Raw genomic sequence first — 22,861 nt, forward strand, 5'->3', positions numbered from 1 at the left:
GTCGTATGTTAATGAGGAAAAATGTAAACAATGACGTCAGCAAAGATTCGCCTATATGATGTAAGCAATTATGTCAGCATATACAGGTTTGGTCAGCGATTTATTATCAAAAGGCTCGGAGCCATTCCTGCAATTAACTTCATGTGATCCGTATTTTGTCTCTCATTAGCTGTTATTAATTACTTTCGCGCGAAATGTTTTCGCGTCGAATCAGATTTCTCCCTCTCGCAAAGGAAGAAGGAATGAGTGAGAGTGATAACATAACAACAAATGATTTTTTTTTTACTTTTTTAACTTCGTTCTTTTATTCAGTGGAATTAGATTTATTATTTTGAGCTCAAAATTTACAAAAGTTAAATTACGTCAAATTTTTGCTTTCTGTTCTTAGTTAAAACTGAGCCATAACGCACATGAACGTCAATAGGCTACACAACTGATTGACAGTTATTGATTCATTCATTTATTGTAAAGGTTTATTTAATAATTGTCGCCTAAAGGAATCATTTTACAGTGTACGTTCTCAATATATCTTATCCGTCATTGGAAATTAATTAAATATTTGTCATTTAAAGAAATCATCTCGGTTCCTTCCATGTAGTAACTCCATCGTAGAAGATATATCTAGAGTAAGCTATTCCAACAACCACTACATTGCATTCAAAGAAAATTGAATACACTGTTAGACTCAAAAGTAACAAAAAAATGGACTGTAATGAGTACGTTAAGCTGGAAAACAAAGGTTTGTGCAACATCGACTCTAAAAGGTAAATGAAATAATGATAGCTTATTACTACATTCTTTTATTCTGATTTTCTTTTGTAAAAGAGCAAAGGACACTTAACTTGTTCCATAAACTGGAAGAGTCGTATCATGTGGATTTATATTAACCACTAGCTTAGTTATCAAATATATTTCAATGTCTCTTGAAGGTGAAGTTTTCTTTCAGTTTAAATCCAGACTAAACGAGATTTCAGCTAGATTATGAACTGTTGCCAGCTCTCTTCTCTTACAGTCGACAATTTCGCACGCGCTATCTTCTCCACCCTGTACGTGCGAGAAACTTAACTCGCTCCAAGAACTGTTCCACTTTGGTTTCAGTGACGCCTGTGTAAGGCATTGTTTTTACTCCATCTGAGAATCATCAGCCTTTTGTCCAGTGATAACGTTGTGTGCCGAGCACTCACAGCTTGGACAGATGCGAGGAGAACAGCGACGAATTGGACGGCAAGTCAAGAAATTCTCCTGAGGAAGATTAAACAAGAACATCATTTTAGTTTGACAAGACTATAGGTTTATTATTATCATCACTTCAAATTCTTTATCGAATTCACTTTGTTTTGCAAGGACAGCATTCAAGAAAATTAATTTGTTGCTCACCTATTTTCTGGCAGGTTTCAACAGCCTTCGCGCTGCTTGGAACTGAGATTAAAACAGCGCCATCAACACTACGAAAGATCACAGTCAAAACCGTTTAGACTGTAACATTTTAACGTAAATAAAGCTTGGAGCTTGGCACGATCAGACATAGTGGAAATTAAGTAACCACGATGGCGACGCCAAAGACAACGTCGATAAAAACCTGACTTAAAATTTTACTTACAAGTCAAAGCGATATTCTATAGTCATTTATAACTTTGTTTATCACTGTTTTTGTTCATGTCGAAACTGAATCTGAAACACAAGTTATATTAGTCCTTGTGGTTCACATTCTCCAGACAACGCAGAATTTGGTCATTTCACGTTGTTATTTTGCAAAGGACGGCAAAGAAATGCACCAAGAAATATAACGCACGTGCACAGCCTCTGTACTGCTCAAAAACCCTTTTGTTCAACGACGTTCCCATGCCGTTACCGTTGTGGTTCATTTAAACTCCTTGTTGATGAACAAGAGCCGAGAAATTTAGTATGCACCGGGAACCGCGTGGTTTTACCTTTTAGATGCTTTGAGGACTCGCAATTCGACCAAAGCCATAACAGAATTCCTTAACAAGTCGAGTGAGAGGACTTCATAGAACTTGACATCTCCTGAAGAAAACAACATGCACACAAACTGTTTTAAACAGTGACAGAAAACCAGTAAAAAGTGCATTTTGATTGTGATAATATATAGTAAGAATAAAAGCGATAGTTTCTTTCTGTGGTTCAATTTTGTAGAACATCACTTGACAGATGGCGAGAGCTAATTTAAACAGATTATAGATTGAAAATTATAGATGACAGATAGATTATTACATGTGAATAGAACTACCCATTTTATCTTGCTTTCATTTACGCCGGCTAAAAACAAGATAATGATGCTATAGTGGAGGAGAGGGGGTTAAGGGAGTGCGATGAGAGAATAGACTTAAAGTATGACCATAAAATAATTTTTTTTAATTTGGCAGATTGGTCATCACATTCCTTCGTTTCATAGAACACATTTTCTAGCCCCGAGGATGTGTTCCCAAACATTGTCCCTAGGGTTGTCTCGAGGGTGTTAGTGAGCCTTGCTTACCAGTAAGGACAAGTTCTGCTGCATTGTCCTGAGTTTGCCTTACAATCTCAGTCAGCGGTCTTTCGTGGTTACCATCAGGATAATTGACAAAGAACTGGGACGTAATCTAAAAAAAAGCAAATTAAAAAGCCTTCAAAACTACTCAACATAATTAATAGGGAGTTTTAAGTAACGACAACGGCGACCCCGAGGACAACGCCGAGTAAAAAATGAATTTATATTTTACCTTCAAATTTCGCAATTGTCTAGATCAGTTCAGTGCGCCTATCAGTCTCAGAACTTGCTCAAGCTAAATATGTAACACCAGCGTTCAATTGCAAATGAAAATAACGCACGTGCACAGCCATTGCTCTACTCATTGGTGACGCTCTCGTTGTGGTTTGCTTAAGCGCTCTATCACTTTGAGTAAACAAATTGTGGGGAATGAAGTAACATAGTTTTACCGCGTGCATTTGGTTGGGCAGCTCCATATGAACTGAGAAGTCTCTCTTATGTTACTTACCCAGTATGCTGTCAAAATTGGTCTCCACATATTAGCGCTAAAGCTCACATCTTTGTCCTGAAGTATCGCAACTTTGCCATTCCGAACACTTATCGAGCCGTGCTCCTCTAGTAACTGAGTTGTCTCCCGAAAGTATTCAAAAGTCTGAAAAAAAGAAGAAAAACGAAAGAAGGCTTGAGTTATTAGCAAGCTGGAGTAGAGGCGTTCGAGCTCTCGCCAAATACCAAAGCATCGTCGGTCGTAACGAGTGATACTTTTTCAAAATTAAATTTTCCGTTGTACAAAGTGATTTTGTACTCAGCCTTTATATTCCTTAAGAATAATATGCGGGCTGTTGACAAGACAGCTTCTTTCAAGCTTGTCTCGCAATGCATGTGGTGCATTCCTGTGTCAATGTGGGAACATTTCTCAGGACTGTTTCACGGAAACGCTACAGTGTTCATCAAGTTTTATAAAGCAAGTTGCACGAGATTGCATAGTGTGGCATGAATTAAGTAAATTGTGATGATAACCTCATTAGTTCTTTCCGTGACTTGAGGAACTTCTTTCACCAGCAGCTTGGCCAGGAACTGAAAGTCAGCGAACAATTGAACTAACGAGGAGAGGAAGAAAACAAAGTCAACAACGATGTTGCTTTTGGGCCTCGTCCACGCTACGCCGGAGAGATTTGATAACGGTGTTTTCACTCTGAAAACGCATCAAATCTTTTCACATGTCCACATAACGCCGGGGAATTTAAAAACGCAACAATCACCCGTCATTTTGGATTTGTGTTTGAGGAAACCTCGGGCAGGAAAATTTAATTAATCACATGATTATTGTGACGTTATCGCTTTCGATAAGCTCCGTTCTTCAAATCTTTTCCGTCCACACTAAAAGGCAAAGCAAGCGTTTTCAAATCCCTCCGGCTTGAAGAGCGTTTTTTTCCAAAGCTCCATTTTCGTGACGGATTAGTGTGGACGGTAGACCCAAACGTAGAAATAAAGCTGCGTTTTCAAATTTCTCCGGCGTGGTGTAGATAGGGCCTTGGAATTCAACAGTTCTAATGTACATAGAAGAGAAAATTATCAACAAACCCAAATGTTTTTCGGAAGAAGGTTGGTTGTGTGCTGCTAAGGAAAACATTCCAATTCTGAAGAAATCGTACAAGATGACATTCCTCTTGCACGCTAATAGCATGTGTATAGCAGCCTCGTCTTTGATGTTCGTGGCAGAATGGTTGAGATGTGTGTCGCTGTTTGCAGCTTTTCCAGGAGCCCTTTGCTCCCTATTTTTGCTCGCTTTATTGCCTCTGATCTTTACAAGTCCGTTTTCTGTTTTTTCCAAAGACGACTTCAGCAAATTAATGCTTTCACTGACAAGGGCCACATTATTTGAATCTCCTGGAGGTAGAAATTCAGTAGGAAAAAAAATTAGCACAAGAAATGTTACATCCAACCACTAACTCGTGTTTCCGAGAAGTAAAAAAAATGTTTCAACGACTTCTTTGTTTCTAATGTTCTCTCTTTGAACAGTACTCTCTTGTTTTCACCTTCCCAGAAAACCAAAACGCATTTTGGGTCTTACCAGAGGGATAAGATCAACGAGGGTCAAACAGAACGATCTCGAAAGCGAGATAAACACTAAATAAAATACATAGCTTAGTATTTGTAAAAAGTAAGTTACTTCTCTTACGTTATTTCCTCCAAGACTTAATGTAAGTTGTTTCTCGTGACTCAGTAAGCCTACAATTCTGGACTGTTGGACCAGACTGTTGTCTATTTTCTCAGACCGTCACCGAGTGCGACACAAAACAAACTTGCAAGGGAAAAAAATGGCCACCCATTCTCTCTTTCGTCTCGCACCCGACGGACTATGAGAAAAGAAGGAGCTGCTTGTTGTGTAGGAAGTTACACCACAGGAGAGAAACAGAAGAAGGTAGAAGAAGAAGGTAGAAGTAAAATACAAACCTGCAGATTTGATTGGTATACTCCACATGTGACACAGTTCTTTTAGCCACGTGAATTCTTCTACCAGTTCATCTGCAAAGTTTTGCAACAACAAGAAAACAACAGGTATTCCAATCGCGTTCCCAGAGCCAGCCAGAAAATGTTCCGGTTTGATCGTGCGCATGCGTTCAAGTTCAATAATGGTTCTTGAACATGCGCAGCGAGGGTAACTGCTGCAACTAATCCTGGCTCCCTTAACGACTTTTCCCGGAGGTTTCGATTTCTTGGTGCTATAACCAAAAGGGTTACGTTCTCTGGGAACGATATTGCAGGCATTCAGGAACACTCCATGAACCAGTCACTTAATTAATTTAAATCAATTAATATGTTACATTGTAACATTAAATTCAATTAATTTGTTACACTGGCCATTGACTAACAGTGGGATGCCTGGTAGAGCGTTTTCACAAGGTGGTCATGTTGGTGTTCCCAAACAAATATCAAAACTTTTCTCCTTTGAAAAACGAGCTCAATCAATGTAAAGTTTCTTATTGTTTCCACAGAAATTTTTAATTTGTTACTACACTAGCACCCTCATTCCCACCAAACATACCAAAATGGAGTCCTTGTAAGTTCTGTAGCATTATTGAGGCCACAAGAACACTAGAAGAGCTGATCATTCCTGCTTGAAGATCGCAGAGGACTTTGTAACCAAGGGATTTGACAACCTTTTTCTCTTCATCAGACAAAAAATGAAACAAATGTCTGAAAAAGAAACAAAAAGAAGAGCTTAATTAGAACATGACATTGGTGAAACTTGGAAACAGTCATGAATCTGCATTACAAACAAGGCTATTATTTGAACTTAACTAGACGATATACCTAGAGGCAGCGTGGCTGAGTGATTTAGGGTGCTAGTCTTGTAATCTGGAGGACCCAATTTCAAGCCCTTCCCCCTTAGCACTAACTGGCTTGGTTCTTAGTGGTCCTGAGTTCACTCTTCATTAATGTGCTTTGTAAATAGCCAACTGGTCTGCATCCTTGTAGTTGGAAATAATTTATAATTATTTATTGGAGGTCAAAGGGGTATTGATTTAACCTGCTTTCTCAGCACAGTCATGCACCTGAACATTAATTCGAAACAGAACAACTCGCTGTTTGAGATCATAACAAATGAGTGTCAGAAGATAGCTTCAAATATACTAACAGCATAAACTGTGATTATAAATCAACAGAGGAGCGTTTAAATTATCTGTGACAAGAAAAAAGTGCAACACTGCTTCTTTAAATTAACCTTGGTATAGATGCATTGTGTACTCTGTTGAGCTTTCCTTCTGTGAATCTGCTCAGAGGTATGAGCTCTCCAATATGAACGTGGATACTTCCATAGTCCTCTGTCAGCACAGACCTGCTTTTGATCAAACCCTATCAAGAAAAACAATTAAATCAAACACACTCAAGACCAGTAAGAATTTTAATGTGACAAAAAGGGATGTCACTAATGACTAAGAATTTTAATGGTAGGGCTGTCACTAAGGGCCGAGGGATAGTGTCTGGGGCGATTTCCTTGCATTGAAACAAAAGCTAGCCATTTAGCACTGAAAAAAATACACATCTAGACAAGAAAAATATGGAACATTGCAAGGATATCCCACAAAAAGGGACAGAAACAACCTCTCTTAAGGACAAGCCTCATAAAAATGACATCTTGTCTTGCATGGGTTGAACTCACTTAGAACTATTACATTTCAGGAAAACACACTGGGCTACATTAATCTCTGTACTCACTCTTAGAGATTCCTTTGGTTTGGGTATTCCCAACAGCTCATATGCATAGAGTGATTCTTCTGGTATTCTGTCATAACTAAAAGTGATTGGACAGATCAGGATGTCTGGCACCCGAGCATTGGTGTACAAGTCAAGAACCATGGAAAGGACACCTAATAAACAAAATTTCCAAAGTCAATTGGTGATTCACTGTGAAAATTTACAGTGAGGACAAAACTGGACAGTCATTGTCTTATTCAAATTTCACTTAAGCTTGAGCAGTCTGATCAATATGACTTTGTATAATATATAGATTTAGGCCAGCCTAAAAGCATAGCTCCTGGGCCGGGTTGTTCAGAACCAAATTAAGCTAGCCCAGGAAAAGGTAGAATTTTGATTTGAGTTTTGTAACTTTGTGTTGAGGTTTTCTGTATATTGTTTGGCCTTCTGTTTTGAGTTTTAATAATCACTATTTACACAAAACAAAGCAGCAAAAAACATTTGTATAGAAGAAAAAGTTATGATTCGGTTAACTTTTAATCCTGGGTTAGTGTTAACTGGCTTCCGAACAATCCTGCCCTGTTTTCAACAAGTTAACCTGAGATGAGCCCGCGATCCAATCGAAAACCAGCCCTTGGTCAGCGGTCAACTTTAAAAAAAAACATGTGACCTCGATGAGCTGTAAACTCGAGCCCGCAATATGGTCACCTGATACTGGTCAGCAGATACCTTATTTTGACTGGTGTCAATTGATCGTAACATGGGTGTCCAATATCAAAGAAGTGCACGGTAAACCAAGGCTGCATGTCTCTGTCAACCTATTATTTGGAGTATGGCAGCCACATTGTGTGACTCCGTTGTCGTCGTCATCCTTGCCGTCGTGCATAGGTGGCTGCGAGCAATACCGCTAGCCCTGATAACCATGAGAAAATCAACTCATGGGTTTCTTTTTCTTTCCTATAAAACTATAAAATTTCTTTCTTTATAAGTTACTGGACAATTCCTCACCTCCCCCCATGCCAGAGGGTGGTAAAGGGTATTTTCGTGACCAGTGATCGGCCCTTTTTATTTCCTGTGAAATGTGAAATAGCCATTTTTTTTCCTCGTGAATTGTGATTTCCATAGTCGCAGTGAACCGTGATTTTCCAAAATGTTCTCTTTTATTTTCCGTGAAGTGTGAAATGCCAATGTTGTATTTTTCGTGAATTGTGAAAGGGCTGCTTTATTTTCTATGAAACGTGATCTATACCTCCCCCCCTTTACCACCCTCATGTCAATGTTTGTTATTCTGTTACAAGTTGAGGAACTTTAGAACAGCTACAAGTACAAATGACTACAGTGAATTTAATATGCTAGTGAACTACTATGTTGGATAAGGTTATAAATGAGCAGATTACGCTTTGTACTCTGCATCTGTTCTTTAAGATGCAATTTTAATTAATAAAATGAACACATACCAAGTTTTGGCTGTAGAAACTTTCCAGTTCTACTTCTTGTTCCTTCTAAAAAGAACTCAAGCGGCTGATCACCATTCTGAAGTTGATTCTGAATGTACTCTGTAAACACGACCCAGTATAAGGGGTCAGACATGAAGGAGCGGCGCATGTAAAAGGCTCCACTGTTTCTAAACAAGGTCCGTATAACACGCATGTTCATGAAATCTGCTGCAGCTGCAATAAATGGCAGTGGAATATCCATGGTGAAGCAGATGTATGATACAAGAAGAAAGTCCATGTAACTCCTGTGTGATGGAATAAACACCACAGGGTTGTTCTTTGCAGCATCCCTTAACTGAAAAAAAAAATACAGGGAAAATTAGGGTTACTGTGCATCACTGGAATCACTGTGGAAGGTGCAGTTGCAGCCCAAAGGTTGGTTTGTTGGGCTCTAGATTGCACCTGCCCAAGTCACAGGAGACCTACTATATCTGAAGATGTCGAATAGATCCAAGGGGGTTCCAAATATTTCTGAGCACAATCTAGACATAATCGTTTTCCTGGTCCCAGGATGTGTTTTGCTAAAAATGACTCCATTGCATATATTTCTCCCTTGAAAATCAGAGAATTGGGGACGTATCCCTTCACTTACACTGACTAATTTCTTTTCTTGCATTGAACTGAATTAGTTCCAGTTGCTATATTTTTCAAAATTCTGTTAGTTCAAGTTGTTATAGCGTAGCATTCTCATTAAAACCTGAGGAATTGGTCTGTAGGTGTGAGTGGGAGCAAGATTGGAGTTTTTGACCCAAACTTGGCACAAGTCTCAGGCAAAAGGCATGAGAGTTTGCAGATACTCTTGATCAAGAGGTACATATGTAGTGTTGTATCCTTAGACAAAGCACTGCACTTTTAGTAGCTTGCTCCACTCAAAAGTGTAAATAACTAATTGGCAACCTAAAAATAGTGCTGCATGAGAAGTCCAGGGTTCTCATTAATTTAGGGAGTAGAGGGCTAGATTCATGAAGTACTGATGGCTGACACCAATTCAAGTGCTGAAGGGACAAGCCTCTGGGGAGGTCTGGGGGCATGCTCCACCAGAAAATTTTCAATTGAGAGGCTCTGAAAAGCCATTTCATGCATTCTCTTGAACATATTTGTTACTAGAAAAAAATTCAATTTTGGAAAAGGTCAAAACACCAAGAATGTTAAGGGTTACTTACTGAGATATTTTCAGGTTTTATCTTGCAGCACTAGCATAATTGAAAACGTACGCCACACCCTGACCCCATGCCCCATCTCTAGCTACAGCCTTGACTGTCCTGAGACAAGGACAGTTAAGGTTCGGTCAGGTGCAAAAAAACACCTGTGTTTTTCCTAAAATTTATTACTTTTCACAACTAACCCACATATTATTTCATGAAAATGGGTGGCTCAGAAATTCAAGTAACAGATATTTTAGCCGGTGGTCAGCACTTAAGGTCGTTTGCACTAATTGTTTCTGTACATCCTTACTGTGCACGCAAATTCACATGTTACGTCATGCATGAGAGCGCACGCTAAGTAATAAAATAAGCAAATAAGAACCCCATTTTTTTACACTTCTGACATAACTAACTCATATTATCTTACTGTGGTAAAAGTCTCAGAAAAAAAATCAATGTTGGAAAATTTTCTCACGAACATCCTTAATGAGAACCCTAGGAACCTGTGATAGACAAGCAATGTCAAAATTCCTCACCACAAAGAGCTCTGAAAAAGGTTAATTGTTCCCTGTTCAATAATATTTGCAAGCTTATGCCTTGTAAACTAATACCTATATATTTGCAGTTACAGTTAATTAATACTTACCCTCTCCAGGCCTTCTCTGTTGATGAGAACTTTGCGGAAGAGTGTGCAAAGAATTTTACGAAGCATCAGTGCCATAACTCTGATGCTACTAAGGTTAAAATTATGGCCCATTTCTTCTAAAATTGCTTTCACTTCATCAGTAACGGATTCAACAGTTGCATTTTTTTCTTCAGCAGTCTGCAAATTAATGATGAAATCAGAAGAAATGAAAACTACAGTAACTCATATATAGTATTAAATTTAATTGGCCAGTGATAGTAATTATTTGCCTTTCACTGACTTGGTAATGTGCACACACTCTACTATTTTTGGTTAATATGCCTTGACCTTAAACCAATTATTCTCTAGTCTGGCGGTCCCATTCAGTCAATAAGCTCATAAAATTTGCTAAATTTATGTTCCACACCGCCTCATTAATCATTAGAAATTCATTTAGCACATTTGCAAAGTAAGAAGATGTCAAATTTTATTTCCTACATTAAAAAGATAAAGCCAAGTCCAAGCTATTAAAGTTTTCTATCTATATATAGAAAAAGAAAAAGCTGTTTTTGTGTATATTTTTGTGAAAATAATAATATAAAACTCCTTTGCATGATTATAGATATTATTTTACATAGCTACAGGTCAGAAATGAAAACCCTGGTAAATGTTGATAATATTGACTTGATATTATGGGCTTATTACCTTTTCGATAACATGCTGCACACGTCTGGAGTTCAGAACATCGGATTTTATCTGCTGTGGTGTCCTAGTCAGAGCGAATTTGTAGCCTTGAGGGGCATATCGCTTCAAGCTCCACAACAAGTCGCTCCAACCGCCCTCCTGCAACAAATCCAGATCAAACGGCTCCATACTGAAGGTAAACAATCAATTGTCGGTGCTCATAGACTCGTTTATTTCGTACTTTATAGTTAACTTTATTTTGTATCCGGAAATGAGATTTAGTGCTCCATTCTAAGTGCTCCAAGCAGACGTTTGAAGCATGACCTGCAGTTTTGCGCAAGCCTTTTCACGCATTGTGCGTGTGTTGCGGTGACTATTGTTTTCGAAGATGAACCTTGGACTGTGGACTTGGGAACTATGGACTAAAGATCGACTGCACACTTCACCAAGATCAGAAACCCTCTCTCAGTTAGCATTTATAATTTGAGAAACAGATAAGCGTTTTCTGTGAACCTAGTAATAATTTCTGACAATCATATGTGGGCGGGCTGGGGGCTGAGTTAGAGGCGTTGGCCACAGCAGCCGGCAGGCCAGAGGAAGATGAAAATAATTATTCGCTTTCTTCCGGGTAAAAAATTACATCAATAAAAACACATTAAAAAACATCTTAAAAAAAACTTCCGCGGCTCAATTTAAGGAAGTCATTGCAAAGTTTCCATTTGCTAGCAAGTGACGAAAACAACAAGTTTTCAAAGTCGAAAATATACTTGGAAAAAAAAGAAATTCTGGGGCTACTTGAGCTTACTTGAGCTAAACTAGACTATGATTGGCCCCAGAACTACTGCGCGAGGTATTCGCTGCGAGGAGCACTCGAGTTTCATTCTATCATGAAATCTGATTGGCCAAAGAGAAACAAAAGTCATTACGTCACAGAAATCGTTTCCTGGCTCGGGTTCGCAGACGTCAAGTGACAGGCGGAAATACGTCTACGTTCGCAGGCTATCCCCTCCCCTCCCCTGCCAAAGTAACGCTTGGCTAAGCGAAGAAGTTCAGAGGTCTCAGAAGGTCAGCAGTAGCTCGTTGGAATAAATAACATGGCGGACGTGACAGACCACATTGGTCCTTTTGTAAGTTTCAATACGATCACTCGTTTTAGAGGCATTATATCCTGCTTAGTACTCTCAGTAGCATATGTTGGAAGTTTGTATATTTTGAAATCTCCGTATCCCAGGTAAGTAAATGGCGACATTGCGGGAAAAGCTTATCATGAGGACAATAAAATATTCCAACCAGCTGGCTCAATGGAAATCAACCTGTCACGGTTTGTGGGTTTTGTAATCGCAACTGAATGTAAGAATTTATTCTGGCTTTGTTATTACTTGATCACTGAGTGATTGAACTAAATCAAAGTGAGAAATTAGATTACAACAAATATTTATGGTCGGATCGAGTTATACATGTAAGTTTTCGAAAAATCATTTCAGAAATCGATGTGTTCGATTCGGTGGTTTCCAATCGATTTTTTGTTTTGTGAGTTTGATTACATTAAATTAATCGTAGTGAAATCAAACAAAACTCAATGTATGGATTTCATTTGGCTGAAATGCGTATTATTTTCGTTCGATTGACCGTATTACATAATAATACCAATTCATGTAGGTGTTCACATTAAATTTAATTTCATAGTCGGCTTGACACCTCTGGAAAATTTCTATCAATATCATCTACAAATTGTGCACAACTTTGTTCATTCCTGTTGTAGCCTTGAAAAATTGTCATACCAAAACTAGATACATTATTACGAAAATTGCTTACAATGCAGTAAAGATAAATTTTCGGTATGGTGGTATGCAAGTTTAAAAGACGTTTAAAGAGTCCTTTAAAAAAAGTACTATTACAGTACTAGAGCTTTTGACAGCAAGTCCTCTTAAACTCACACTGGTCTGAATATTTGCCATGCAAACACATTTACGTGGACTTAATTACACCTTAAAGTCTTTTGATTGTTCTTATTTATCTTCAGAGATCATCCCAAGACCATCAGGCAGAGATTTAGAAGTGTGTTTGTAATATCTCTTTTGGCTCCTCTGTATGTTTGGCTCTGGGCAGATGGAACATCAGATCGCAATGTACATATATCTTTATTATTATTATTTTTCAAGAGCAAAAAAATAAAAAAAATAAAAAATACTTCCTTGCAAAACTGAGCACTAGAAATGGAAGAGATTGAGAGGAGGAAAAAATTCAGTGCTCTTGATTAGTTAACACGATCTATACAACGGACCAAAAGGTCACTGACGAAATATACTGTCGGGTGTCACCAAACGAGGTTAACATACTGGCGTGTGGTCTCTGGCTTAAGAGCCACATATATGTAGAGTCAACCAGGTCCCAACACAGTGTTCCCATACCACAGAAGACAAAACCAAAACAGACTTTGAGACATTTAAACTGCCTGGTGCAAAACAACAAGATTAATCAACATTGCTATATAACTGTCATGAGTGTTTTTTTAGGTTCTCTCACTCTGGAAATACCTGGGAATTCATCTGGAAAACATACTTATTGCAACTCTATTTCCTTTGATACTGACTGTGGTAAGGCAAAATATATGCATTACAATATTTTAAGACAAAACTTTCTACCGCTTTAGAGAACCTAACTTCTTAGAAAAAATAAAATTGTTTTCAGTTGATTTTGTTGTCATTATTTTCTTTAGATTTTGTTTCTTGGACCAATCACATTATCGTATTTCAGTGGAGAATCTGTAAATGTTAAAGGTAAATTATTGCATAACTGTAACGAATAATTTTTACAGATTTAAGCTGATGTGTTAGTAAACATATATTAAAGAGTCAAATTTCATGGTCTTAGCCAGCTAAGAATACACATTGCAATTAAAAAGTATACAGCAGCATTGATGCATGTAATTTGCAATTGGAGACAACTTTTGTTTTTGTCTTTTTTTGTTCTTGTGCCAGGTTTTTTTGAATACCCAACAAGTTGGGTTAATACCATTAGTTTGCGGAATTATCTTGTGGTAAGGTACAATTTTCATGTTTGTTTCTTTTTTTATCATTAGATTTTGAGAGATTAGTTTCCTTTAAATTGTAATGAAAGGTGCTTTGAAAGTGGGTCAACCCTAAATTGAAATCCTTAGTAGACTTCAAAAAATTACAGGCTCTTGCATAAACGCCTTTGCCACCCTCTATCCAGGAGGGGGATTTAAGTAGTAAAATCCCAACATTTAACCCCTGGAACAGACACTGTTAGTCTCACAGAAGTTAATGACTGTGTTGCTTTTGATCCATTGAATATATTTTTTGCATACAGTACAATGTAAACCAATTTTTTTAAGCCACATTTACAGTTCTCTGGGTTTTTGGTGTATAACTCACGGCTAGGAATTTTGTCACTTAATTGCTATTTTTTTTTTGTACTAGGCTCCCCTGACTGAGGAGTTTGTATACAGAGCTTGCCTGGTGCCGATGCTTGTTCCAGGGTTTGGAAATGTGCTGCCAATATTTATTTGTCCATTGTTCTTTGGAGTAGGTAAAGTATATACCAAGCTCAGGAGAACCCTGACATGTAACAAATTACCACTGGACTCATTATAATGGGGCTTTGTTATACTAGGGTCAGTTTCACGCATTTTACATTTGGCTGAGCTGAACTGGGACTATTGTTCTGTTTTTACTTAAGGGATGTCATTATAAAAGGTGTTCATTATATATAAGGTTTCCACATAAAAAAAAATGTCTCAGAATTCTCTGTGTTGCTCTTTTCAATTACCTTTCTTATGATTCACATATTGTCAGTTCTGAGATTTCCTTCCAACTCTTGAATACCCTTAGAGATAAGGGTTGAAGAATATCTCATCCATAATTCTTGTTTGACCCTTCTGGCCTACAATCTACAAAATGTGATAATTATTATTTTGCTATATTTCATAAAGCCTTCATGTTTTTGTTAACCAGCTCACATTCATCATGTCATTGAAAGATTACAGCTTGGTGAGAATCCTAAAGATGTATGGTTTAGTGCAAGTGAGTAAAGTTATTATTAAATATGGCTAGCTCTGGGAGAGGGACAATGTGAACAGAATCCCTCGCTATGACTGGTTACCTGAGCACGCAAGCTTACCCACTATTTCCTATAAGAGGGAGTGTTTTTTATGTTGTTTACAAATTCTTTTTTTTCCACAATTGCTACTAATCTCGCAATCTGATTGGCTAATTTGCTGTTGTCGATAAGAGTCCAGACAACGCTGCTCGCATCAATGTGTCACGCAATGCCTTTTTCAGCTCGTGCTCTGAAAAAACCATTTTCTTTGAGGTTGATATTGTGGTAAAAAACAAATTGAATGTGGTTTAGTGTGGTCTGTACTCTTATCAACAATGGTACGCGTCATCACAGTGGTCAAAATTTGTAGTCCACAACATTTTGACCACTGTGATGACGCATATCGTTGCTGGTAAGAGTACAGACCACGCTAAACCACTTTCAATTTGTTAACTTGTTCATTCAAGATGGCTGGATATTGGCGTCATAAATCTTTTTTGTGAGTTTATGGACCTTGACTGCATCTCTGCCATAAACACACTAATTTTCAGCCATCTTGACTGGTTCACATATGGTCAAAAAGCCATATGTACAGTTAAAAGAAACTTAACATCACCTAATATCATCATATCTACAAAGAGTATCCAGTAGATATCTATATCCATTGGACAAGACCTCCATTTTGGTTCGCCACTCATTTGTGCTCTTGATATTAAGTTTTTCAGTTTGGTTACACAACAGTGTTTGGAGGATACACAGCTTTCTTATTTTTAAGAACTGGTGAGTGCTGAGGCCTGTAAATTACAAGTTTTGCAGCGAGTTTCTCAGTTAACCAGTCAAACTGTGTGTCTGTTAGTCTGTGAGCAGACTCTGTAATTGAGGATGACACAAAGAGAAAGCAGGAAGAAAGAGGATAGAAGAGAGAGGAGTGGAGAAAGGCTCTGATGCCTCAATCTCTTCCCCATTTCCCCCCTTGGCCACTTCACTCTCAGACTAGACACTCTAAGGCAATCTCTCACTCTCAAACACTCTCAGCTAGTTACATGTAGTTCCAACTGTCTGTCTGTCTGTCTGTCTGTCTGTCTGTCTGTGCCTGCATGCTACTCTGGCCCATCAAACCGTCTGTTAGTCCCTTTCACTAACTGGGATACTTGTATCCATTTGCACTTGAGTGTTGATTGTTTTCTTGTTGTTTAGGTCATCTGATTGGTCCAGTGCTGTGCCACAGTTTTTGTAATTTCATGGGATTTCCTGCTGTTGACCAGGTGCCAGGATCAAAGTATCCACGGCGTAAGTGTCGACTAGCCCCTAACCGTTTAGCCTGTGTATTTCTGTGTATTTCGAACTCGAGTGGATTACGCATGTCGCAAATTGCTGCGCGTATTTATATACTACAAGGTTTCCGCCATCTTGTATTATAAGTCGTGATCGTTTCCACGCCCCTATGTTGCAGACTGCGAGTCAAACCAAGCACTGCAAGCGCGAGATTTGAGAGGAAAACCTCAAAGCCGCAATTGCGAGTTTCATGGGCGTGCCACAAAGTTCGCGTTCGCTTCACGTGACGTTGGATAGCAAGAATCGGAATGAGAATGTGCAGATGTTATACGAGTGAAGGAAGTGAAAAGCAAAGATTCCTCTTTTTAGAACTTCCGTATTTCAATTTAAAGTGGAATGATACAAGCTGGAAATCAGAGAATTAACTTACTGGTGGCAAAATAGAATACGCACATTTTACGCGGTTTATGCCTTCAGAGTAAGAAACAAATCAACGAATCCGAGTGAGGGAAATAACGGTTATGCCATTAGACAGGCCTACCTTAAGGCGAAACGATAAGGTCACTTGTTTCAGTTGTAGACCTCTCTGCTTTTGTCATGTAAATGCACCTAGTTAGCATTAGAACAACTTGATTTACATAACAAAAGCAGTGAGGTCTGTATCAAAACAAGGTCAACTCCAGCCTCGCTGCCATTCAAAGGCCAGGACAACTGTAAAATGGTCTGGAAAGCGTTGTTGCACGTATTACCAACCATGTTGTAAGTTGCTGCAACATGTTGCGCAAAGTTTAACCCGTGTCTACCAAGTGCAACAACACGTTACCACAAATTACAACACAGGTGGTAGTATATAAATACGCGCAGCAGTTTGCGACATGTTGGAATAAATAATTTCCCCTGTAACTCCGCCTTAATGCTCATTTCAGTAATTCCTAATGAAGGTTTTTTTCATAGTAAATGGTTTTAACCTAGGAGTGTCAATAATCGTGTAGTGGATCGTCCGGGTGAGGGAAGTTCCGAAAAGATCTGTTCATTACACCGGAAAAATTTGAAAAGGCAGCTTTATTTCTACGGTTAGGCTTACCTTCCTCACTAATCCGTCACGAAAACGGAGCTTTTCGAAAACGCTCTTCAGATGGGAGGAATTTGAAAACGCCTGCTTTACGTTTTAGCGTGGACGGAAAACATTTGATGCGTTTTCGAAGTGAAAACGCCGTTTCCAAATTTCTCCGGCATTGCGGCGGGGAGCCTTCGGCCCCGCCAACACTACGCCGGAGAAATTTGAAAAAGCAGCCATCACCGGCGACAGAAAAACTTGGGTGCACTCTTGAGGGTTAATCACATGATTATCAAGACGTAGTTGTTTTTGAAAACCTCCGTTTTTAAAATGTTTTCCGTCCACAATAAAACGTAACTTAAGCCGGCGTTTTCAAATTCCTCATCTGCATTGAAGAGCGTTTTTGAAAAGCTCCGTTTTCGTGACGGATTATTGTGGACGACAGGCCTAACCGCGGACTGAAACGAAGCTGCATTTTCAAATTTCTTCGACGTAGTGTGGATGCGGCCTTTAAATAGTGAGTTGTATTTCCGGATCGAGAGTTCCGCTTCGAGCCCTTTGTATTCTTGGGCGAGACAATTCAATTTTACAGTGCCTCTCTCCACCCAGTACAAGGGGTTTCAATAACATTAGTTATAAGCGGTCACTGAAGGTGTAATAGGCGGCTGTGACCACTAAAGGGGCCGTGAGGCCCCTTTCCCCAAGGGGAGTCTGGGGGCATCGCCCCCCCTGAAAAAATTTGAAATCTAGAAGCTCGGAAATGCGATTTCCAGCGCTCTGGGCATCAAAAAGCGTGCTGTTGATGGGTATTTTTATTGACCACAAAGCAGGACTTTTTTTTTTTACAAACTATTAATTTTTTGATGCAAAGAGGTGCATTTTGAATACCTTTCTAGGCAGATATCTCTCAGTGACACTTGATATCCACAGAAAGTTATGGTAAAAACTAACTTAAAACAATGTGTCGAAAGCTGTTTATTTTACGGATTCGAACGAAACTACAATTCAGCAATAATCGGATTATTTTTTACATAACGGTAATCAATCCAAAGAAATGATAACATTATTCCTACCGGTTGACGGCGACTGGTTCCCGTTAGAGTTTGTCCCAGGGTCTGCTTTGTCATGATGTCGAGGCTTCAGGTTTTTAGTGTATCGCTGGACGTTGAAATTATCGCTTCAGTTTTTTGGCCTTGGGTCTGTTTTGCCCGCTTTTTTGTAGTATTTAAAAATTTCAGTGGTCGTCGTCGTTGTATTTCCTTTTTTTTTTTTTAATTAATATCATTTTTATTTTCATTAATGAAATCCAAACAGACGGCGGTAAGTGGTCCTACAGGCGGCGGTAGACCGCCGGTAACCGGCTTTTATTGAAACCCCTGTCAGTAGCATGAAGGAGTAATGGTGAAATGTAAAGAAAACCCGTAACAAGACACTGTTAGCACCCTATTCACGAGCAGTACCAGAACCCCATAGTTGCTTAAAGCCACAAAAGTCCGATGGGTCACCTTGGCTCCTCTAATCTTCAGGGCTGAAGTATTACCGTCATGACAATTTTCGGTAATTTATAAGGTTTGTTTTTGTTTTCTTGCAGTCATAAGCGCTTCATTCGTGGCAGGACTTGTGTTGTTTCTGTTGCTTGCTGTACCTCTCACAAACCCAGCTTGGTATAATTCTGTATATTATCAACATCAAGTCATGTGAAGTAATAGCTCCTCAGCGATTCATTTGCCAAGAGAGTCAAGCCACAGACCTACGAGCGATGCATCAATTGAAATCAAAAATATTCACCTTTTAGGAATCTTATAGATATAATAATTCTCCTTAGGGTTGTCGAAAAAAAAAAATACGGACCTCACCTACATAAATGTCTCAGCCTGTCTTAAAGAAGGGAAAGGAATTGTCCGGTCAGTCAATAAATGTTATTTTTTGTGCTAATACTTGGATAAATTTTTGAATAAATATTTTTTTTGTCAGGTGAAATATTTAAAAGGACAAAATAAAGTGACATACTAGACACTTTCCCACGCACAAACGGATAAACTGGTCTTGCTATTTGTGAGAATTAATTAAGAGGTAATTATTTTGACACTAGAAATATTTAATAAATCAGACAATCGAGTATCTATTTTTGTTTTGTTGTTGCTTGAGTGAATAAGTTAAAATGAGATCTCTGGGGTAAATATGGAGTTATTTTGCTCGTTTTTTCTGGGATTTTACTTGGAAATCCTAACGATATTATGACTGAGATATCTGGTAGTGGCTCTGGAATAACCAAGAGTTGCGCGGTATTTCGGCGAGTCCTGATACGGGGGAAAATTAAACTACGCCGCGACGTCATGCGATAAGACGCCTAAAACCTTAACTTAACTCTTCTTAACCAGAAATCCAGTTTTTACCGCGTGCTTGTTTACTCTGAGTCGCGAAGCTTGGGGAACTAAGACAAGTGTAAACAACTAATAATAGACCAATTCCGATGTATTAAAATTCTAACTTGGCTCCGAGGCTTAGGGGAATAAAACAAAAGAAATTAATTATTCATCCCTTATCCTCGATGCGATTTCTTTTGTTCTATTCCCCTAAGCCTCGGAGCCAAGTTAGAATTTTAATATATCGGAACTGTCCTATTGTATTTGTTCCAGTTGAGTTGGATAATGAGCGCACTTTCGCCCTAAGGCTGGCTGGTTCCGGCTACACTTCTGTTACGCACAGCTGCCAGACGGCTTGAGTGTAGAGGATATTGAAATTTTAGGCAGTGTTTGTAAATAGTATTCGGCAGAGGCAAGTGTGATGAGAACTTCACGGCACGCGCAGTAATTTTGACCCGCCCTGTGTGCTAGGTCGTACATGTAACACTCGCGGCATTCATCGTACGTTTAACATTTTATTTTGTTGATTGAACACACACTTCTACGAACAGAATTGGCTACCCACGAAGCATCTAGCCTCGTAAATGTTTTGAGCAGCGGAAGAAACATTTACACCGTTTCACTGAGAAAGTCGACAAATTGTGTTAATTATAACCATGTCCTTGACCCTAAACTCATATTCAGAGGACTTTAACTGTTTCCTCAATTAGGAGATGTCAGCTGTGCTTTCAGAAAGTCGTGGCGTGGACTGAGAATGATGCACAGGTATAGCGTGGGAGAACGACTTTGCGACCTCCAGTACACCAACTCGAAATTCTGAAAAGCGTGCGCGAATATATACTTAACAATGTATGAAGTATCTTGTCTCGAGATGGTCGAAATATTAAGCACAAAAACGCGAGGTTTCACCCGCTGTATAAACGAAGGTGGTATCACAATAGAGTTCTCGTCGCGTACGTTTGAACGACAGGAAATCGCTTGACTGGTGTTCCTTATTGGTTAAACCTCTGATTTAACCGTAAAAATCAAAGTCATCATCATCTTGGTCCATGCCTCCAGTGCTCAGCTGTAAATCCACTTCGGATTCAGTGTCTGAAGTATTCCAAAAATCTATGAACGATAAAGAAATCATCAGTGACATGTTTTGATAATTTTTTTTTGGACCATCAAGATTTAACATCACTAAGCAAAGAAAGCAGTCTTATTCTTGAAGAATGAACAAGGATGCCTTAAAACGCTTCGGTGTGTTTCCTACACTAACTAAAACTGAGGCACAGAAACACAATATAAGGCCAAATGGCACAATGCTCGTTCAGTTTGGAATTGTCGCTCATCCAGTGATTTCTAGAGTAGACAAAAAATAGATTTGTCTCCCTTTAAAAAAAACCCGGAAATCCCGGTTGGGATATGAATCGAACTAAATTTTTTTTTCCCGGAAATGTTTTGTACCTGACAAACAACAGTATCCTTATTAAGTCTGCCAGGATCGCGACTGAAACGTTCTTTACCTGTTTTACGCTTAGCTTTGGAGTCACTGGCGGATTTGGGCTCGCTTTTGTCGTTCTCCTTGTCTAGTTTGTTCCTCTGTTCACTGTTTTCGAGAGCAGTTGGTGTATATCCAACACCAAAATCCGGTGATAACGGAGGCGACACCACTGATTCGGAATCTGAAATGTCAGATTTGACTGATTTCAGCGACGAACCTCCCCAGCTATCGCCCAAGTCTTTTTCAGCGTTTTTCCCCTCTGTCCCAGTTTCAAACAGAGAGAGCTTCGGTTTCTGTTTGACGCTTTTCAAATTGTTTGGTGATCTCTGACGGGGGGACGTCACGGGTGGGGAGATGGTTCGTGCCAGTTCCCTCTCAACGTCGTCGTCATCCTCGCTGTCCTGTTTCTGCGGTCCAGACGTTCCCAGGAGATCACTGATGTCGTCGTCCGGCTCTGAGTGGGCGCTGCTCATCATTTTCTGGTACGCAGCAGTTTCAGTCAGCGGCACTTCGTCCTCAAAATCATCCTCGTATGAAACCGTAGGATCAGGTGTCGCTTTGCGGTTTTCTTCGTTGGATTTACTACAAAATAATAATAAAAAAAACGTTAGAGTTAACAATCGTGTCGTCGATTTCGGTGCAATCTCAGTGTAATGAATGCGGATCTAAGTAAGCTCCAGATTAACAGGGGATCTCATTCAGAGTCGGGGACCGCGCAAATCGACTGACTGAGGATGATTTTACTTGCCTGTTTTGACCATCTAGAGGAAAGTTTTCTTATAAAGAAGTTCAATTCAAAAAGTTTTGCCTGCCTGTGAAAACCAGTTGTTCTCCTGCTGAAACCATTACTGAATGACACCCCTGGATACACGGGGAATGAACGCGTATGCGTAACAAGCATGCACGTCACTTACTTTAACTCAACTTTAGGCGGAGTTGAACCCAGTGTACTACTAGAACCACCACTACCAATTGACACTTTATCATGTTCTTGATCGTTTGCAGCCTCAGTTTCAAACCGAGTCTCAAGATCCAAATCGTGATCTTTAGGGGATGAAGGAGGAGAAGCGGAGTGACTGCTGACATCTGAGATTGCAGCTTCAAGGATTCTGCACAGTAGCAATTGACTCTGCGGAAAGAAAAACGTAAATATTGAATTAAGAGAAAATTGTTTAGAAATGAAATATACTTGATTCAGTGCTTGGTTACATTTTCCAAGATTGGCGGTATTTACCAAGGCAGAAGAATTTTGCGTCTTAGATGACTTATGAAGGACTTAGCGTATTTGATATTTGAAAACAAACAAAAAAAAATTACTTGCTGTCAGACAAATACCCGAATTAGCTCATTTCTAAATTTTAGGTTTCCCTTCAACCAAACTGTCAACTGCGAATTCTTCCTTTATCTTTCTGTCATACAATTAGACATAACTGGGCTGGAGGCTACCTCGAAAACCTAACGGTACATTTACACAGCTTCCAGTCTCATTCAAACAAGATAACAAACAATTACCTAATCTAAAACATACTACCTATATTAAATCAACTAAAAAATGTCAATATTCATATCTATGATGAGAAAACTAAAGATGATGTTGTTGTTGTTAAGCGTCTTAGGCGTTTTATGCGCCTAGACATGGACGGAAAATAAAACAAACGCAATGTTCAGTTTCAGACCCATCATTCGTCAGGTAAATATGAGACGCATAATAGAGACGAATTTGTAATCAAGCGACCAAAAATCTCTCTGATCATAACAGCTTTCTTGTCAACCAGACTAGTTCTACGCGTCTCGTAGTATTCACCCCCATGTCCGACAAATTATACGTCTTCCCAGGTAAATATGCGTTACTCTTTTAATTTGTCTCGTGTCGAGTACTAGATCATCCACAGTTGTCTAGAAGCCAAGATCAACAGCCCGCACGTATCTTGTTATACTCTTAGTTTAGTTATTCTTTAGTCTAAGTGGTTTAGC

General features: G+C 39.1%; 3 protein-coding genes across 6 annotated transcripts in view; 1 reads left to right on the forward strand and 2 right to left on the reverse strand.

The window, feature by feature from the left end:
• Positions 1-274: 274 nt before the first annotated feature.
• LOC110044694 (dihydroxyacetone phosphate acyltransferase-like) lies at positions 275-11,039 on the reverse strand. The gene is made up of 14 exons (XM_089291996.1): positions 10,663-11,039; positions 9,979-10,155; positions 8,149-8,482; positions 6,713-6,864; positions 6,219-6,349; positions 5,538-5,689; positions 4,946-5,017; positions 4,073-4,378; positions 3,509-3,588; positions 2,997-3,140; positions 2,495-2,600; positions 1,932-2,025; positions 1,378-1,445; positions 275-1,242 (listed from the first exon to the last, which is right to left on the reverse strand). Exons 1-14 carry the CDS (start codon positions 10,828-10,830, stop codon positions 1,181-1,183), a joined length of 2,046 nt encoding a protein of 681 aa, XP_089148122.1. The 5' UTR covers positions 10,831-11,039; the 3' UTR covers positions 275-1,180.
• Positions 11,040-11,677: 638 nt separating this feature from the next.
• On the forward strand, positions 11,678-19,160 carry LOC110044672 (CAAX prenyl protease 2-like). Of its 4 annotated transcripts, XM_020750231.2 has the most exons (11): positions 11,688-11,768; positions 11,873-11,962; positions 12,665-12,770; positions 13,158-13,238; positions 13,361-13,421; positions 13,623-13,681; positions 14,085-14,193; positions 14,619-14,687; positions 15,421-15,483; positions 15,901-15,993; positions 18,627-19,160. In XM_020750231.2, the coding sequence occupies exons 2-11, from the start codon at positions 11,943-11,945 to the stop codon at positions 18,734-18,736; spliced, it is 771 nt and encodes a 256-aa protein (XP_020605890.1). In that variant the 5' UTR covers positions 11,688-11,768; positions 11,873-11,942; the 3' UTR covers positions 18,737-19,160. The 4 variants fall into 4 exon arrangements, with proteins under 4 accessions (XP_020605888.1, XP_089148650.1, XP_020605890.1 ...); XM_020750229.2 differs by lacking the exon at positions 11,873-11,962 and having other exon boundaries at positions 11,678-11,872; XM_020750230.2 differs by having other exon boundaries at positions 11,730-11,962.
• Positions 19,161-19,896: 736 nt separating this feature from the next.
• Positions 19,897-22,861, reverse strand: part of LOC110044670 (uncharacterized) — a 40,558-nt gene continuing 37,593 nt past the window's right edge. The window contains exons 9-11 of the mRNA XM_020750228.2: positions 21,802-22,016; positions 20,910-21,469; positions 19,897-20,511 (exon numbers count right to left, since the gene is read on the reverse strand). Coding sequence (XP_020605887.2) covers positions 20,414-20,511; positions 20,910-21,469; positions 21,802-22,016 — 873 coding nt within the window. The 3' untranslated portion in view covers positions 19,897-20,413. The remainder of the gene's footprint in view (positions 20,512-20,909; positions 21,470-21,801; positions 22,017-22,861) is intronic.

Source organism: Orbicella faveolata, unplaced genomic scaffold, assembly GCF_042242905.1.
Source record: "Orbicella faveolata isolate gen_17 unplaced genomic scaffold, um_ofav_v1 contig_24, whole genome shotgun sequence".
Classification (NCBI taxonomy): Eukaryota; Metazoa; Cnidaria; class Anthozoa; order Scleractinia; family Merulinidae; genus Orbicella; species Orbicella faveolata.

What these genes read in the sequence shown, in the direction of transcription:
- LOC110044694 (XM_089291996.1), bottom strand. Translation starts at nt 10,830, where the DNA reads ATGGAGCCGTTTGATCTGGATTTGTTGCAGGAGGGCGGTTGGAGCGAC. An exon ending in TCACGGAAAGAACTAATGAG is followed by an intron (nt 3,141 to 3,508) that starts GTTATCATCACA and finishes TCTTTTTTTCAG; the next exon opens with ACTTTTGAATACTTTCGGGA. An exon ending in GTCCTCAAAGCATCTAAAAG is followed by an intron (nt 1,446 to 1,931) that starts GTAAAACCACGC and finishes GATCTTTCGTAG; the next exon opens with TGTTGATGGCGCTGTTTTAA.
- LOC110044672 (XM_020750229.2), top strand. Translation starts at nt 11,736, where the DNA reads ATGGCGGACGTGACAGACCACATTGGTCCTTTTGTAAGTTTCAATACG. An exon ending in AGAATCTGTAAATGTTAAAG is followed by an intron (nt 13,422 to 13,622) that starts GTAAATTATTGC and finishes TTCTTGTGCCAG; the next exon opens with GTTTTTTTGAATACCCAACA. An exon ending in AGGATCAAAGTATCCACGGC is followed by an intron (nt 15,994 to 18,626) that starts GTAAGTGTCGAC and finishes GTTTTCTTGCAG; the next exon opens with TCATAAGCGCTTCATTCGTG.